The following is a 14,056-nucleotide window of genomic DNA, read 5'->3' as shown; positions in this document are numbered from 1 at the left end:
GCTTGTCATGTATTGCCAATGCCCGAACTCGGGTCGGTACTCACTGGTTTGTGGAATGGGCAATTTTTAAACTATCTTTTTTATCTGATCAAAAGATCACGAATGGGAGGCAGATTAGGGTATCAGTGTCTTAGAGTGTACTACTAACAAATATCAGCAATGTGATTATGTATGGGAAAACAGCGTAAAAGGGTCTATGTAACTTGTGTAGGACAAAAAACACAATGTCCACAGATTTACTCTAAACTTACACAGTTTGAAGATAATGATAGTAGAAAGCTTCCCTGAAAATATTACGTGCTGAGGTGCTGTAGTTTTTGGGAAATGAGTAAAACAATGTCATGAAAATAATTTTCGTCTCATGAGACGAAAATTGTTTTAAGCATTTACAAACGTATTTTCATGACATTGTTTTACTCATTTCTCAAAAACTACAGCACCTCAGTAAGTAATATTTGAAGGGAAGCTTTCCACTATCATTATATTCAAACCCTGTAAGTTTAATGTAAATCAATGGACATTTTGAAAAGGTACCCAAATCCTTTAAATGTATCAAAAAATGATTTTGAGTCATAAAAAAAACAATCAAAAAATATCCTGAAAAATCAAAATAAGGAGCTGTATGACTTTCTCTGTGGTCTTCAGCATTTCTGTAATTTGACACAAGCAGGTATCTAGGCTTAGGGGTCAGGGTTATCGGTCTTGGGGAAGTGGGATCCTGTTTAAACAGGATCCCAGTGAAACCGGTAAGTAGAAATCTGAGCACGCAGTGACGAAAACAGTAAACCTGCGTGTTCCTAAGACCTGTTGTTTCATCATCGGTCTTGGGGAAGTGGGATCCTGTTGAAACAGGATCCCAGTGAAACCGGTAAGTAGAAATCTGAGCACGTAGTGACGAAAACAGTAAACCTGCGTGTTCCTCCTAAGACCTGTTGTTACATCTTAAAGGCAGTGGACACTATTGGTGATTACTCAAAATAATCATAAAAAACCTTACTTGGTAATGAGTAATGGGGAGAGGTTGATAGTATAAAACACTGTGAGAAACGGCTCCTTCTGAAGTGATGTAGTTTTCGAGAAAGGAGTAATTTTCCACACATTTGATTTCGAGACCTCAGATTTAGAACTTTAGGTCTCGAAATCAAGCATCTGAAAGCACACAACTTTGTGTGACAAGGGTGTTTTTCCTTTCATTAATATCTCGCAACCAACATTGAGCTCAAATGTTCACAGGTTTGTTATATGCATATGTTGAGATACACCAAGTGAGAAGACTGGTCTTTGACAATTACCGATAGCATTGTTTTAATCCTATAATAGTAATAACTAGAGATTTATATTGCTTGATATCCAAAAAAAAATGCTCCTTCGCGCATTACAACAAGAAGTTTTAAAACATTTTGAAAAAAGTATTGACAACATATAGTATTGCTAAAAATCTACACACAAGCACAGTTTAATAAAAGCAAGATTATAAAGAAAAAGTCTTCACTTTTCGCTTCTAAATATCAATGGATTGATAGTGTTGAATGTCAGATTACATAGTTTTTGGCGCAGACAAATAAGACAATTTTTTTTCTCTGTTCAACCCAAAATCATTTAAAATTTACACAGTCAGTTGCCCTTGTGGTTTATAATTATGCCATTAATTTTAGATTTGATTACCAAACGTGTATACCTTCCCTTTAAACTTAACAAAGGCATTGCCTCCGCCCTTTTTTTTTTTTTTTTTTCTTGTGTAAGTACACGTGGTTTCGTGTGCGATTTTCATTGGTTGATAGAGTGGTCACGTAGAGCGATTGCTAGCCAATGACACCACCATATGAACCGGGGCTCGGCCGCCCGAGTCGACATTCCTTCTCCGCCGTCGAACCCCTTCACATCACTCTACTCGCTCCACTCGGTGTATCAGCGCATCTTTTCTTCAACTCGGTAAGCCAATAATTTTAACACTTTTTGTAGTGTTTTTAAAGCCAGTGGACGCTATAGGTAATTGTCAAATACTAAACTCCACAGTTGGTGTATCTGAACAGTTGCATAAAAATACCAACAACAAATTTGAGCTCAATCGGTCATCAAAATTCCGAGATAGTAATGAAATTAAAAAACACCCTTGTCATGCGAAGTTGTGTGCGTTTAGATGGTTGATTTCGAGACCTCAAGTTCTAAAACTGAGGTCTCGAAATCAAATTCGTGGAAAATTACTTCTTTCTCGAAAACTATGGCACTTCAGAGGGAGCCGTTTCTCACAATGTTTTAAACCATCAACCTCTCCCCATAACTCGTCACCACGAAAGGTTTTATGCTAATAATTATTTTGAGTAATTACCAATAGTGTCCACTGCCTTTAAAGGCACTGGACACCTTTGTTAATTAACAAAGACCAGTAGGCATATTCTCACTTGGTGTATCCAAACAACTTGCCATAATCAACAAATCTGTAAAATTGTGGCTCAATTGGTCATCGAAGTTCAAGAAAATAATTTTCTTTTAAAGGCTGTGGACACTATTTGGTAATTACTCAAAATAATTATTAGTCTTTGACAATTACTATTAGTGTCCACTGCCTTTAAGAAAAGGATTATGCACAAGTGTGTGCATCAGGCCTCATGTCTTTTAACAGATTCAAACGTTTGAGTGGGAAATTACCTCATCTCAAAAACTACGTCACTACAGATAAAGCTGTTTCCCACAATGTTTATCTGTCAACAGCTCTCTGTTGCTCGTTACCAAGCAAGTTTTTATGCTAACAGTTATTTTGAGTGCTTATAAAAAGTGTCCAGTGATTTTAATTGGATCTTCTATAACGCCAAAATAATTGACTTCGACAATTCCCTAAAGTTGATATAATGAAGATAAGTTATGTATTCCCATGTATCCATTAAAACTATTTCGCCAGGTGAAAGCCTCTGCCATTTTCAAGAAAATTACCCCATTAATTTGATATATGGTTTTGCTTATTGCTCTATTTCCCACGGGAAGGCGGGTCTCGAATGCCTGCAATAATCACACCCGTTTATTTTGCTGTATGCTTGAGTACATTATGACAAAACCTTTGTATTAGCTCGGTATAGAACTTTCTTTTGCAACGTCACAGCCCGAGTTTTGTGCCAACCCAGGTTGGAAAACTATGGAAATGCATATCAAAACAGATCGCTGCTGTTTGTAACAATCATACAAAAATATAAAAAAATTGTGTTGATTTTATTGAAAACAAAACAACTTATCATGAGAGGTATATTATTTAATTGAAAGCTTGCAGACAATGTTGAATTTGGTTAAAATATCTTCAAATACGATTGAGTGTTTTACTAACAAATGGCCGACCAGGCGGTCTGTTTATCAAGAAAAGAAAGGTGTATATACTGGCCTATTCATTTGGGTTCGTCAAACCAAAATACTCACTTCTATACCCTGACACAAAGCCCTGAAACAAGACCGTTTCCTCACATCTACTTTATCCCCGACCGTGAAATCACTATATTCGGTCCGAGTAAAAAAACCTATACGTTTCAACGCATGAACCTGAAACGCCATGTTTGTAAAATAAAATTAGCACAGTTGCTACGCAACTATACTACCGCGCATGTGCATAACGCGTAAGGGTGTCAGTAGCCAATCAAAATTGCGGCTTCACTCTGGGGCGTGATGGTGAGGAGTATTGTTACTGCGCCGCGGCGCCGTCTTGTGTGTGGCTGTCGCAGCAGCAATTATTTTGTCCGCGAATTAGACTCGCCATCCCCAAAAAATATTCAGATTTTTTTTTCAAGAATTCCCTTTTTGAATCGATTTAGAAACAACAAATTCCTCTTTGAAAAACACTACATTGGCAATTTTTTGTCTATTATTGTGCATCTGAAAGCACACAAAGTAATGCAACAAGGGTGGTTTTTTTTCTATCGTTTTTCTCTGCAAATTCGATGACCAATGAGCCAAAATTTTCAGAGGGCGTTATTTTGTCGCATGTTGGGATATGCTGGGATATGTGTCCAGTGCACTTAACAGTTCTGAATACGTTTGGTAAGTGTACAAGACCAGTATATTCTCACTTGGTGTATCTCAACATATGCATAAAATAGTAAGCCTGTGGAAATCTGGAATCAGTTGGTCATAGAAGTTGCGAAATAATAATGGAGAGAGAAAAAACCTTGTCACACGGAGTTGGGCGCTTTCAAGATGTTCGATTTCGGGACTTCGAAATCTAATTCTGAGGTAACGAAATCAAATTTGTGGACAATTACTTCTTTCTCGAAAACTACGTTACTTCAGTGGGAGCCGTTTTGCACAATATTGATTATTATCAACAACTCTCCGTTGCTCGTTGCCAAGTGAGGTTTTATGATAATATATATTTTGAGTAATTACCAATAGTGTCTAGTGCACTTAAGCAGTCATGGGGAAGCCTATACTACTAAAGAGGGAGAGAAAGACAGTAACTGTCATTACCGCAAAAACAAAAGCGATAAACGATGGACGGGGAGGCAATCTGCAGGAGGACTAGCCTTTGGTCAAGGCGCACGTGGCACACCAGATGGCACACACAACCCCAAAAAATGTAACGCACGACAAAATATCGTGTGTCTCAACATATGCATAAAATAACAAACCTGTGAAAATTTGAGCTCAATCGATCATCAAAATCTCGAGATAATAATGAAAGAAAAAAACACCCTGGTCACTCGAAGTTGTGTGCGTTTAGATGGTTGATTTCGTGACCTCAGGTTCCAAATCTGAGGTCTTCTTTCTCGAGAACTATGGCACTTCAGAGGGAGCCGTTTCTCACAATGTTTTATACCATCAACCTCTCCCCATTACTCGTCACCAAGAAAGATTTTATGCTAATAATTATTTTGAGTAATTACCATTACCAATAGTGTCCACTGCCTTTAAAGACATGAACACTATTGGTAATTACTCGAAAAAATTATTAGCATAAAACCTCACTTGGTAACGAGTAATGGGGAGCTGATGATGGTATAAAACATTGTGAGAAACGGCTCCCTCTGTAGCAATGTAGTTTTCCAGAAAGAAGTAATTTTCAACAAATTTGATTTCGAGACCTCAGATTTAGAATTTGAGGTCTCAAACTCTTTATCAAAATGCACACAACTTCCTGTGACAAAGGAGTTTTATTTTTCTTTCATTAATATCTCGATACTTCGATAACCAATATTGAGCTCAAATTTTCACAGATTTGTTATTTCATGCATAATGTCGAGACACATCAAGTGAGAAGACTTGTATTGTGACAGTTGCCAATAGTGACGTCAAGTGTCTTTAATGGAAGGGTATAAACACTATTAATAATTGTAAAAGGCCAGTTTCTTAACTCAGTGTATCCCAGCATAATGCACAAAACAGCAACTGTGTAAAAATGTTGACTCAATTTGCAAATGAAGTCGCAAGAAAATATTTTCTTTTTTAAACATAAAACACACTGGTTGCACAGAGTTGTGTCCATATTCTCACTTGGTGTATCCAATCATATAATGCATAAATAATAAACATGTAAAAAGGTTCTTTTGACTCAATTGGCCAGCGAAGTCGCAAGAAAATAATGAAGGCATAAGACACGCCCTTGTTGCTTAGAATGGTTTGCTTCCACATGCCCGAGAAAGACTAATTCATGGCAGATTTAACTCATGCTCAAATTCAAAGGCAATTGACACAATATCAGATTCAGATTGTTTGGGTGCAAATTTACCTCTTTCTCCATTATTTTTAAAAACGTTCTTTTTTTCTCTCACAAAGTTAATAACATACAGCTCTTATCCAGTGCTATTTTCCAAGTAAGTTTCTATTGTAAAACACAACAAACATGTCTTTAAAAAGCTTAGCATTATTGTAGAAACTTGAACGAAAGCGACACCGCAAAATGAAACTGAACTTAAGTAACAATACACCACAACATTTAGTTTTGTTAGCTTTTCAGCCCGTTTATCGGCGCCAGTCTCCGTGTATCGTGGCATGTAGTGGCCGGGCGGTCAAGTTCACCGAACCCTAGCTCCGAAGTCTTACCGAAATCAAGCTCATGGCCCAATTTTATAGAGCAGCTTAAAGGCAGTGGACACTAATGGTAATTACTCAAAATAATCATTAGCATAACACCTTTCTTGGTGACGAGTAATGGGCAGAGGTTGATAGAATAAAACATTGTGAGATAAAAGCTCCCTCTGAAGTGCCATAGTTTTCGAGAAAGAAGTAATTTTCCACGAATTTGATTTCGAGACCTCAAGTTTAGAACTTGAGGTCTCGAAATCAACCATCTAAACGCACACAACTTCGTTTGACAGTTTTTTCTTCTTTCAACATTATCTCGCAACTTCGATGACCGATTGAGCTCAAATTTTTCACAGGTTAGTTAATATTATAATAATTTATGCACATGTTGAGATACACCAACTGTGTGTACGCTAGTCTTTGACAATTACCAATAGTGTCCACTGCCTTTAAGTGCAAAAAGTATAGCTATAATAAGCACAACAAAAATATGCCTACCAGAATATGGCTACCAGCCAAATTACCATGTCACATGTAGTTAACGACGGAAGAGGAATGCAACTTCAAGGCATATTTTTGTGTTGATCATAATATTCGAAATATTCCTTTTAAAATATCTTTCTAAACATATGCATTTGATAACAAACGGTCGTTTCAACTGCTGTTCATGGCAAACTCGCTCAATCCAAGGCAAAAGGTTACAGTAAATATTGAGCAAACGGTTAGGATTTGAGGTGCAATTTGAAGAGATCCGGGTCCGTCTATGACCGAAAGGTTGTTTGCAAGAAGAGAGCTACTTCCCGTCAAAGGGTCAATGCGCCGAAGGCAAAGGTTCGCCACAAGTTGTTGTTCTGTATGGCGGGGGGGGGGGTGGCTTAAGAAATGTTGGGAAGAGGATTTGGGGACCTTTTCGGAGTTCACGGTGGTAATCGGTTCGAAAATGTAACAAGTGGAGACCAGTGTCCAATTTCATAGAGCTGCTTTAGCACAGAAAGTAGTTAAGCACAACAACATTATGCTTAATACAAAATTGTTTTTTCTTCGGACAAAACAATGAAACAAGCACAGACCGTCCATCAGGGAAGGGCAGAAGGAAGAGGACAAAAAACTATAATCAAAAAAGATGTGCCCTCCTAGACCTAGCTCATAAAAAGAGCAAATAAGGTTACCAGCCAAAATACCATGTCACATGTACATTTTGTGACTGGTATCCTGCTCATTTCTTCTAAAGCGGTAAATCATTAAGCAATATTTTTCTGCTTAAGCACTAAGCAGCTCTAACTTAACATTGGAGGTAACACAACAGATTGAGCATGTGAGGTGTAATTTGATAAGTTCCGGGTTCGTATGAGAACAGAAGATGGCAGGAAGAGAGTTCCAAAGGCTGGGTGCGCTTAAAGGCAATGGTCCGCCATAAGTTGTTCTTTATTTTTATTTTTTTTGAGGTTGGGAAAAGGATCCGATGGACCTTGTTGGAGTTCATGATTAAACCATTCTGGAGATGATTGAGTGGGGGGGGGGGGGGCCTACGGATAGCATTGGAAGTGAGGAGCAGGTGACTTTGTATTCAATACGTGCATTGACAGGAAGCCAGTGGAGTTTGTGTCGAATGGTAGACTTGATTCAAGTCCCTTGATCGTGTGAGGTCCGAAACACAACGCGCCAGCAGTCAAGTCACATAAGACAAGTGCGCCCCCATCGTCAAAATGTAGTCTGTCCCGCAAGCAGAACAGGTTGGGGCCCGGAAAACAATTATTTTCTGTGACGCTGGCACGGGATTGGGACTTGAGTCAAGTCTAGTAGAATAGGGGTGATTAGCCCCGTGGTACAAACACTCTGGAAGCGGAAGTAGTCCAGCAACTTGGCACTGTACATTGAGTTAATCTCCAGGGCCATAATTATTTCATAGAGCTGCTAACCACAGACAGTAATTTGCTAAGCATGAAATTTCTTCCTTGATAAAAAAAACAAAGGACTCCGGGTCATTCCCAAGTGCCCTGCTTGTGGAACGGGCCATAATTATTTCATAGAGCTGCTAACCACAGACAGTAATGTGCTAAGCATGAAATTTCTTCCTTGATAAAAAAAACCAAAGGACTCCGGGTCATCCCCAAGTGTCCTGCTTGTGGAACGGGTCACTTGGGGCTGTCCCGAGATGCATGACGTCACTACGAAAGGGCGAGTGTGATCGTTCGTTCTCTTGTCAGGGGCTCACCCGAGTGAGCACCGCGGGGTCGACACAGGAAAGCTAGCTAATCGGACTCACCCTATAAAGTGTGTACTTATCATAAGTTTTAACAAACTGTTTTTATGTGTGTTTTTTCTCCCCTGTGCACTTACAGATTGATCGAAAGTGAACGTATAGGAATCAAGATGAAGGGACCGATGTACGCCATGCTTATCTTGGGCCTTGTAGGTGAGTAGAAAAACCAAGTGGGAAGTTTCAATCGTCAAGCTTGTTTGACATGAGATTCTGTTTCCCGGAGGTTCTCCCCCCCCCCCCCCCCAAGTCATGTACAAACTAACTTCTGACACTATGACTTTTGCTGTGTTTCTATTAAACCAGGTCGTTGGTTCAAATCCCGCTCCAATGCGAAACAAATTTCAAGCCCTACTTTAAGTAAACTGAATCCCTTTCTAAAGTATTGAACCTGATTTGAAAACCACCTTAGTATATTTTGTTTTCATCACAAAATGTAACACTAATAGATGTTAAATTTGTATCGGGGACTAAAAAACACATTCATATTGGTTTCACCCAATATACACCGCTGTGTGTTAGCCCTGTAAACTATTTTCCCAAGTAATCTGTGAACAAAATAACAGGCGTATTACTCGGTGGGATTCGTACCCACGACCTTTGCAATTACTCAAAATAATTATTGCCATAAAACATTTCTTGGTGACGAGTAACGAGGAGAGGTTGATGGTATAAAACATTGTGAGAAACTGCTCCCTCTGAAGTGCCATAGTTTTCGAGAAAGAAGTAATTTTCCACGAATTTGATTTCAAGACATCAGATTTAGAACTTGAGGTCTCAAAATCAACCATCTGAACGCACACAGCTTCGTGTGACAAGGGTTATTTTTCTTTCATTATTATCTCGCAATTTCGATGACCGATTGGGCTCAAATTTTCACTTCGTTATTTTGTGCATATGTTGAGATACACCAAGTGTAAATGCTAGTCTTTGACAACTACCAATAGTGTCCACTGCCTTTAAGTAAATGATAAAAAAAACAATGGTTTGCTGTCTTATACAGGCTGCTGCTTCGGGGCAAACCGTGAGTGTTATGAATGCACATACAGCAGTTTGCTGACGTCAGACTCCTCGTGTGAGGCACCTTCTGAATCTGCCACCAAGAGGACCTGCGACGGCCAATGCTCGGTAAGATTTATTTTTCTGTGGCCCTTTTCGAAACCACGGCTTCGGCTCGAAATTCAGCTCGGGCTAGATTGGTCCTGCGACTGTTTTGACACTTTGGGCGTGCTTTGCGTGTACGTGCTCACAGGGCTTTAGAAGACCTGAAGCCGTCTTCAAAGCCGAAGCCGTGTTTTCGAAAAGGGCCTGTGTCACGTCAATGGGGAACTTGTTGACGCTAGGTGGCAGCAGACTCACCAGGTAAATGTATTGTTCTCTGTAAAGTGCACATGCTCAGTACTACGTAAGCAATGGAAATTAGCTGGTAAGTCTGCTGCCACCTAGCGTTCTAAAGTCTACTACGCCAGGTACACCAGCCTTTGACATACGTCAGTCCCATTCCGTAAGCACATTTGACCTTGCACGGAGATTTGCCTTTAAATCCTACGTACATGCATACACCTTAAACAAGACTACATGCATGTACAAGTAGATGAGTATGGATATACAAACACTTTATGCACGCTGGGGGCAGACGACCACGAGTGCAGCAGACAAACGCCACCTCGGACCAATCAAACAGAGATATAAAAAGATTAATACATCAAAAGAATGCACATTTTTTATCCAATGAATAACCAATCCAATTCAATCATTTGGACCTTTAAGACCAGTGCCAGATAAAACTATTGAAGTCAATTATGGGATAGAACTCAAGGCAGTTCGACCATAGTTCAACAAAGAAAAGAAGTCATTCAATCTGTATAAGTGCTGTATTATACAACCTGGGAAGCGACATCCAGGGAATTGGTGCGTTCGATTAGCTTCCCTGGGTCGACCCCGGTCTGCCTCCGGTGCGTACGAATAGCTTCTAGTGGCTCAACCGGGTCAGCCCAAAGTGGCCTGCTTGCGGAGTGAGTCCATTAGGAAAACGAGCCCAGTCTAATGTCACGCTGGAGGTTATTAGCGACTTTGCACTATCCCTTACATCTTAGGATAGAAAAGCCCGGTATTGGTTTCAGTAATGTAAACAAGGGTGCTAACCCCATGGTTGACTGCAGATGAGTCCTAGATCATGTCAATCATTGTGTGGAGAGAACGTGTGAGTCCATGCACAACCTGCTGCTTGATCCTATTAGCACACTAGCACACGGTCTCATTATGCAGTCCCCATAGTACCCCAATAGTACAAGGTTTCGGCCATGGAGGTAGAAACTATTTCACTATTTCTACCTCCATGCTCTTTGGGGCTGGCCCGTGGTGCATGCCGTCACTACGAGAGCGGTGAGTGGTCGTTCGTTAGCTCTTGCCAGGGGCTCACCCGAGCGAGCACCGCGGGGTCGACACAGGGAAGCTAATCGAACGCACACACCCACTGTTAGTGGATACACAAAATGAGAATACTGGTCTTTTACAAATTACCAAAGGTGTCCACAGAGTCTTACATTATTCTTATTTTTGTTTCGCTCTTTCACAGAAAACTTACGGTGAGGTTGGTAGCCTCGTAACCATCACACGTACGTGTACTTCTGCGTGCATTGCGAGTGACTGCGTCGAAGCGGGCGGTGCCAAGACTTGCTCTACATGCTGCGACACCGATCTGTGCAACGGCGCAGGCTCTGTGACCTTTAACCTCGTTGCTATGGTCAGCCTGATCGCCACCGTCTGGGGGCTGTCCAAATAAATTGGCTACCGTAACAATGGACGTCACCATAAAGAGCTGATTAAGCAGGGAAAATAATATCAATTTTGTTTTTGGATTCCCGGGTAACACAAATATATTAATTTTTTGTTTTTTACCCATACACCGATGTGTGTTTTAGCACTGTATACTCAGTACTTGTGAACAAAAATACCACAGGTTTATTACTCGGATAAGATTCGAACCCTCGACTCTTGCATTTCTAGAGCAACGTCTTACCAACTAGACTACTGCTCTAGAATTGCAAGGGTCTTGGGTTCGAATCCCACCCGAGTACTATGCATGTGATATTTTTATCAGTGCAACACACATCGGTGTATAGGTAAAAACTAAAAAATTAATATTCTTTATCCTCGATGCAAATTAAACATCTATCAAAATATAGCTGTTCTTGTTTCTACACAACACTCGGGAAAGTACTGACAGTGCTAAACACACATAAGGGTAAAACCAAAATTGATATTCTTTCATTCTCTATGCAAATTTAACATCAGGAATTTAATATTTGACAACAACAAACAGGGAACAAGTCTCAAGCAGAGTTTGCACTGTATTTAGACTGGTAACCCGTGGTTCTGTGCTTAACAGTCAATTATGGACTTGACTCCATTGATGCCACAGCAGGAGATTTTTTTTGAGATTATTAATTTTACAAAATCACATCAAATTGAAAATCAAACAGTTTTGGGTTTAATGGGCACTAGTTAACCGCGATGACTATTTTGTGACGTCATGGCTGCACGTTCTTTTGTTGTATAAATTTTAACTGTGCCCGTTAAATCTATGATTTTGATTTTATTGATGATAATAATGTATGACTTAAATTAGTTGAACAGCTGAGGAACGCTTTCACACATTTTTCAGCTTATTCGGTGAAATTTTCTTATTGAAAGACCATCTCAAAATAAGATTTAAAAAAAAAAATGACACAAACAGTGAGCTTAAATGTGAATAGCGTTCTGTATGAAGCTGATATTTTTGAATCGTTTTTGAAATAGTTGTTGATTACTTGTTTTGTAAATAGTTGCTCTTAAAGAAGATATCTTTTCTTTTTTCTCGATTTTTTGTTTGTTTCTTCTTCTCCTTTACTCTTCAATATTTGAAACCGCTGATGTGCTTTCATCTTTATTCTTTGTGTTTGATGTGCATTTGATCACATTTCAATGCACCCAATAACATTTTATTTTGTTTTCAAAATTATTATGCAATACTATCAAAATAACAAAGTAATAGAAAATATCACAATATTTGCTAAGAAAGAAAGAAAACAAAACAAGTGGTGTTTGAAGCTTTGCGTGGTGTGAAGGACAAGAATAAACTCTAAATAATAGTAAACTTGCAGGCACAACATGAAGACAAGTATACAGCTCGAAACGTCGATACTACACCGTCTTTTCTCTAAGCCCCAACTGCCTCAAAGGATAACTATAATACATGGTTGATCGCGCAAGTTTACTTATAGTTAATTCTTACTTTTAAAAAACCCAGAAACGCCTATACATACAGTCAAAGTGTAGGAAGCCATTTAAGTTCAAAGGAAGTTTCACAAAAGGTTGTCTCGCTTTTTAACATTTTAGCCGGGAAAAATCACATATAATATTATTTTATTTGAAATGTGCCTTAACTTTTTTAATTCTTTTAAATATGTCTTGTTGAATGTCCGCTTATGGACACTGGACACTATTGGTAATTGTCGAACTTGGTGTATCTCATCATATGCATAAAATAACAAACCTGAGAAAATTTGAGCTCAATTGGTAGTCGGAGTTGCGAGATGATAATGTTAGAAAAAAAACACCCTTGTCACACGAAGTTGTGTTCGTTTAGATGGTTGATTTGTTCTAAATCTGAGGTCTCGAAATCAAATTTGTGTAAAATTACTTTGTTCTCAAAAACAATGTCAATACTCGTTGCCAAGTAAGGTGTTATGCTAATAATTATTGTTGAGTAAAATACCAATAGTGCCCACTGCCTTTAAGGTTATATTTTGTACTGTACTTATTTTATACAATTAAATGGGAAACTTTGGTGCGCCTGGGCCCAATTATATATAGTTGCCTAAGCGGCAAAACATAGCTTAACAAAAAATTGTCTGCTAATCAGAAATTAGCAGAATACCAATCACAAATAGACATGTGATATGATAGTTTGCTGGTTACCTAATTCGGGTAAGCAAAACTTTGTTGTGCTAAGCTGTTTTTTGTCCTGAAGCAGCTCTACGAAACTTGGCCATTGCCGCAGCTGACTTTACCAGGTTAAACTCTAACATTTTACGTATAGTTCTGAACATGCGCACATTAGAGAGAACAATGGATTTTACCTGGTAAGTCTGCTGCCACCTAGCGTCTCATAGGTCCCCAAGGGTTTCTACTATTGACAAACAAAATTATGCAGTCGCTGATGAAAAATGTTTCGGTTTATCTTAAAATCTGACGAAATAAATGTACTGCGACTGCATTTGACTCTTTGATTCCAGTGTGATATTATAATGAGTAAAATTCAGATCAATATTAGTCATAAAATTGTTTAATATCCGTCCCCCTCCCCTCTTCTCCCACGTTATCCCGTCCGCAAGTGAAATCGCATAAACCTCTTTAATTGAGGAATGATGGACAAACTACTCTGAGATGGCACTATTTGGTTTTGGTAAAGTTGTTTGTAGACACCCAAACCAAGTGCACTTCTGTAGTGGCCAACATATCTCAAAAAATCTCTAAAAATCCCCTCCCTATAAGCACAGACCAACATCCCCGCCCCCTCCCCCCCCCCGCCACCCCCACCCCCCCCCCCCCCCCCCAGAAAAAGAAGGAAAAAACACGCTTATTTTCACTTGTTTACATTAAGATAGTACGCATTCAATCCTGGGTAAATAGGCCAATTATTGCCCAACGGTCGTCAATAGACCTTTGATCACGCTGTCACCATCTTGGTCATGTTCCCTGTTTCCAAAAACAGTGATGAATGCTAACATTCATTGCGCAAAAAAATGGCAC

General features: G+C 39.3%; 1 protein-coding gene across 1 annotated transcript; it reads left to right on the top strand.

Annotated features, from left to right (window-relative positions):
• Positions 1-1,796: 1,796 nt before the first annotated feature.
• LOC139943162 (uncharacterized) lies at positions 1,797-13,525 on the top strand. Its single transcript, XM_071939982.1, has 4 exons — positions 1,797-1,932; positions 8,343-8,416; positions 9,264-9,388; positions 10,839-13,525. The coding sequence occupies exons 1-4, from the start codon at positions 1,823-1,825 to the stop codon at positions 11,043-11,045; spliced, it is 516 nt and encodes a 171-aa protein (XP_071796083.1). The 5' UTR covers positions 1,797-1,822; the 3' UTR covers positions 11,046-13,525.
• The last annotated feature ends 531 nt before the right edge of the window (positions 13,526-14,056 follow it).

This window comes from Asterias amurensis, chromosome 10 (assembly GCF_032118995.1).
Source record: "Asterias amurensis chromosome 10, ASM3211899v1".
NCBI lineage: Eukaryota > Metazoa > Echinodermata > Asteroidea > Forcipulatida > Asteriidae > Asterias > Asterias amurensis.
This window is presented reverse-complemented; position numbering and strand designations above follow the sequence as displayed.